We start from the raw sequence: 5,227 nt of genomic DNA on the forward strand, positions 1-5,227 counted from the left end.
TTGCCCAAAAGAGTTCAGGCTGTATTGAAGAATAAAGGGAGTCATATCAAATATGACTATAAATATATCAAATAATGTCAAGTTCAAAAGAATTGTAAAAAGTCTGTTTTTGCCTTTTAAACTGTGCTTCCATATATGGTTGGACATGTTTTAAGAAACTGTTGCACCCATTTCTCATTTTCCCAGCAAAATATGAGGAAATGAAATTATACTTGAGACTTTTGCATAGTATTGGAAAGACCCTACGAGGAAATACTTTTTTCTCCTGTCAGTTGTGCAACCTTTAGACATAACATTTGCTTTCTCAGTGGAAAGTCACATGAAAGGAACCGGAGAGAAAGAGGAATTTAAAAGAGGAAAAAGAGGAACAGTTTCTTTTAAGAGCAGGATAAAAGTACTCACACAGCTCAGACCTGAATTTGTCATAGTTGAAGCTGAAGCTATGTCTCCACAAAGGTAACGTACATGTTCATCTCTGGTACATCTATTTTTCTATTTTATTGTAAAGCTTTGAAACTGAATACAATGATTTTCAGATCAGTCAAATTCTCTGTTTGATGCTGGAATCATATTCAAATTATCCTATTATGGCCGTATACTTTACTGTAAACTTTAAATGGTGTGCATTCTACTTTTATTTACATTTCAGGCGGTGCTATTTTTTTTGGAAACATAGCTGTGCTAAGATATTCCTTGCACAATAAATGACTGTGTCTTTGAATGACTTCTTTTATTCATGTTGGTGTTTTCAGCACATCTGTGGCTGTTTTGATTGGGACCATAGTCATCGTGTCCCTAATGAGACCGGACTGCACGGCTATTAGGGAAAATAACGAAGGATTCAAACTATGCGTCACGTCAATGCGAGGTGTCAAAGACCTCTCACATCAAAATATCACCAGTGTTCCATCAAGTCTTTCCAACGAAACACAGTATTTGGACATCTCCTACAACGCCATCCAAACGCTGGAAGGAACTGAGTTTTCTGGACTATCCCAGCTTTGTTTTTTGAAAGCAGCTCACTGTGGTCTTCGGGAGATTTCAGCCACAGTGTTTACCCACACACCAGCACTCAAAATTCTCAACATATCTAACAATGACTTACCTTTCATCCCTGACATTTCCTTGAAACAGCTGAAAATTCTTGATCTGGCCAACAATTTGTATACCAGCTATGAATTACCGGCATGCTTTCAGAACTTTACAAAGCTAGACTTCCTGTCACTGGGTAGTACAGCTGCTCTGTCAGTGAGCTACGGTGACTTTGATGCCCTGATGAATGTTTCTGTTCAGCATCTGGCTTTGGGAGCAGGAACTCACTGGCAAAAGTATGAATCTGGTTCTCTTGCAAAAATCAAGTCTCTCAAAAAACTGTCCCTTTTTGCATCTTTTTGTGGAACCTTAGGAATGTTTGAGAACCTCCTTGTGGACTTGAATGTGACACAAGCAAAAATGTTGCGATTCATCTCTCTATTTCCAGACAGCTGCAATGTGAGCGACAACCCCTTTAAGAACCTGAGAACAATGCCTTTTATACAGAATCTCACCTTAGAAAACACCTGGATAAACAGCACGTTTATGGTGGTGTTTATGAAGAACGTGTGGCTTTCCCCTCTCCATGAGCTCTCATTTGTCAACATCACTTACAATGAGGATACACCAGATGGCTTTCATTTACCAACCATTAATCACACAATCAATCTTTCCTCAGTTATCTTTAATGGTGTGAATCATTATCAATACAGATATCCCACGATAAACATGAGCTTTGAGGCCTTCTCCAGACTGACCTATTTAAAGTTCTCTGGGACTGGAATGAATATTTTACCCTGCAGAGTCATGACTGCCCTGCCATCACTGGAGATTCTTGATCTGTCAGATAACCTGCTGACAGAGTCGGGCTTTTGGTGGACTCCGTGTTCACACAGCTCTGTTTTTCCTAAACTGCGGAAGCTGTCTTTAAGCAGGAACCGCTTCAGCAGTCTTTCCTTTATCTCTCAGAAGACACATCAGATGAACACACTAGAGTCTCTGGATCTCAGCTTCAACTCCATCCACTTGGATGGGGACTGCTATTGGCCTGCTCAGCTGACTGAGCTTAGCCTTGGAAACAACAACCTGGGCAACAGTGTCTTTGCATATCTGTCATCAGACTTTGAGAAGATTGACTTGTCAAAGACAGGAATAACGTCCATAATGCAAAAGGATCTGACTCGCTTTTCCAAGCTGACACATCTTACACTTAGCTCCAACAGCATCCAGGTTATCCCGGTAGATCTTAGTGTCCCAGCTCTGCTAAGTCTTCACATAGACCAGAATGCTATCACATCTATATCGAGAGAGGTCTTGGCAGGGCTTCCCAGGCTTCAGAAACTCAAAGCTGGAGGCAATCCGTTTGTCTGCTCATGTGACTCCTATTGGTTCATCACTGCTTTCAACAAGTCTTTGTTAGTGGACTGGCCCTTAGATTATACATGTAACACACCACTGTCATTTGCAGGTTTGCCATTGTCAGAGTACAAACCCAGTAAGCTGTCGTGTGAGATGTGGCTTCAAGCTGCAGTTGCGCTGCCCGTGCTAATAGTTATATCTGCAGCCGTAGGTCTGGCTTTTCATAAATGTGATGGAGCATGGTATACAAAGATGTTATGGGTCTGGATCAGGATGAAAAGGAGAGGCAAGAAACGTTCCAATATTTTGAACAATGCATCATTTAGTTATCATGCGTTCATTTCCTACAGTAATCAAGATTCTGACTGGGTGGACACCCACCTGGTTCCCACTTTGGAAGGTGCTGGATTTTCCCTATGTGTCCATGAGAGAGACTTTGTCCCTGGAGAGTGGATCATAGACAACATCATCAACTGTGTTGAGTCCAGCTACAAGACACTGTTTGTCCTCTCCAAACACTTTGTGCAAAGCGAATGGTGCAACTACGAGCTCTTCTTCGCTCAGCACCGAGCCATCAGTGTCCATCGGGACTCACTGGTCTTCATATTATTGGAGCCCATTCCGACAAACTCTCTTCCCAAGAAGTATTTGAGACTCAGGAGTTTGCTGAGGCAGCAGACATACCTTGAGTGGCCAAAAGATGACAGGAAGCAGCAGACTTTCTGGGCAAGCCTTAAATCCACACTGCATATTGCAGACAAATCTGTTGTTCTGAAAGACATTGCAGTGGCCATTTCAGATACAGTACCTCTGGTTGCAGACCAAATGTAAGTCGGGAAACAATTTTATTCAAGCGTAAAATTTGCACATATTAATGTGCACAATGAAACAGGTTTGAGTTGATGATAAAAAATGATATTTGTCAATGAAAAATAAAAACAAACCATTGTAAATATAATCAATAACTGGTCAATATTAAATATGAAATATTTCAGTATTTCAATGATCCAGTGTATTTCGCCTACAGAGAAATGTGGTGTCTGTTTTGATGTGGCTTTGGCTTTGTGTCTCCATCTACTGTTTTTAATGACACTTTGCAACACATAGCAAGGAATGATGTTGCTGTACAGCACAGGTGACATATTTGTCCATATAGCACCAAATCACTATGTCAGTCATCTCAAGATGGTTTGTATTGTAAAGTAGAGACATCACAATAATACAGAGAAAACCCCAACAATTGGTGACAGTGGGAAGGAAAAACTCCCTTTTAACAGGAAGAACCCTTTAGCAAAAACAGGCTCTGGGAGGGGCAAATATCTGGGTTAGGAGAGGAAGACAGGACAAAGACACAGTGTGAAAGAGAGGCAGAGATTAATAATAACAAATGATTAAAGGCAGAGCGAGATAAACACAGAGTGAGTGAAAAAGAAATGAGGCCTATTTCCGTGTCATGTCTTTGCTCTCAGTTTATGTTGGCAGTCGTTGCTCATCAGTGCCATTGTACAAACTGCAGAAACGACTCTGATCACAATGACTTTAGAAGACTGAATTTTGTCTGTGTGAATAAATATATGTTATTTACACTTTTTGATTGGTTATATAATGCTAGGTACAACTGCTATGTTATCTAGTCACTAACTAGGTGTTTTATAGAAACTGTCATCAGTAGATTATTATTTTATCTTTTATATCTTTTAGTTAGTTTGTTTGTTAAATAAACATTTCATTAAAAATGTGTGTGTTTTCATATTTTGGCAAAGCCCTTCTCTGAGAACTCAATACTATTCCTTCGATGCATGCTGTGTAAAATAGTGTTTTGGGACATAAGTATCTTATAAAGATGAGAAAAAAACAAACATCTATTCCCTAAAGACAACTGTGACTGAGCCCCAGCAGCTCAGCAGCTCATGTAGAGAAATCTTCATGTACAGCAGGGTCTGTCCTGTCCTTGAACTGTTTGGATTTGGGATTCTTACAACACTGCCACAAAATAACCTAACAGCGTAAAATTACACTAGGCAATAAAGATGCATGATTGTTCAGCCGAAGCAACATCCAGAACTGCATGAACTCAGACACTAATATACCAGTATGTGAGGGAACACGAGCTACGCTGTGACAGACAAAGGTTACAGGCTAAACTCTGCTGACTTCAGGCAGGACTGACAGCAGCCAGTGGCTTTCCAAGATGGAAGCTATTTGGAACAGCTGCCTAAAAGCTGCATTTACTTATCACCCATCTCAGATTTGTGTTGAGACTTTTTTTTTAGAGTCATCCTCCTCAACAGAGAGGTGTCCACAGGCTGCCAGATGTTCGTGGAGTGCAGTCAGCTTCTCTTCAGCCAGTAGGCGTGAAACATGTACACACACACACACACACACACACACACACACATATATATATATATATATAGATATATATATAGATATATATAAAATACATGTAACATGATGTAACATGTAATGTAATTGTAATGAGGAAGATATAAAGAGGAAGAAAACGTGTAGATAGACTATTAATTACCAAATAGTGGAAAGGGGGGTGGGATTAAATAAGTTTATGCTTCTTCCTATTCCATTTTGAACATGTAAGTTATTTATAATTATTATTGTTTTTTTTCCTTTTCTTTGCTTTGTTTTTTGTCTCTTTTTTTCTCTGTTGTTGTTGTTGTTGTACTATTTTAACATGTTTAAAATAAAGATTGAATACAAACAAAAAGAAAATACACATCTAATGGATTCTAATTGCTGTTACGCTTTACAGGTGAGACAGATAGAACACTGCCATGAAACTAATAAAACTCATGTTAGAGTCAAATTGTTAAATGTTGCC

General features: G+C 39.4%; 1 protein-coding gene across 1 annotated transcript; it reads left to right on the forward strand.

Annotated features, from left to right (window-relative positions):
* Positions 1-423: 423 nt before the first annotated feature.
* Positions 424-4,057, forward strand: LOC116309644 (toll-like receptor 1). The gene is made up of 2 exons (XM_031726312.2): positions 424-456; positions 753-4,057. The coding sequence occupies exons 1-2, from the start codon at positions 443-445 to the stop codon at positions 3,220-3,222; spliced, it is 2,484 nt and encodes an 827-aa protein (XP_031582172.1). The 5' UTR covers positions 424-442; the 3' UTR covers positions 3,223-4,057.
* The last annotated feature ends 1,170 nt before the right edge of the window (positions 4,058-5,227 follow it).

This window comes from Oreochromis aureus, linkage group 17 (genome assembly GCF_013358895.1).
Source record: "Oreochromis aureus strain Israel breed Guangdong linkage group 17, ZZ_aureus, whole genome shotgun sequence".
Taxonomy (NCBI): Eukaryota; Metazoa; Chordata; class Actinopteri; order Cichliformes; family Cichlidae; genus Oreochromis; species Oreochromis aureus.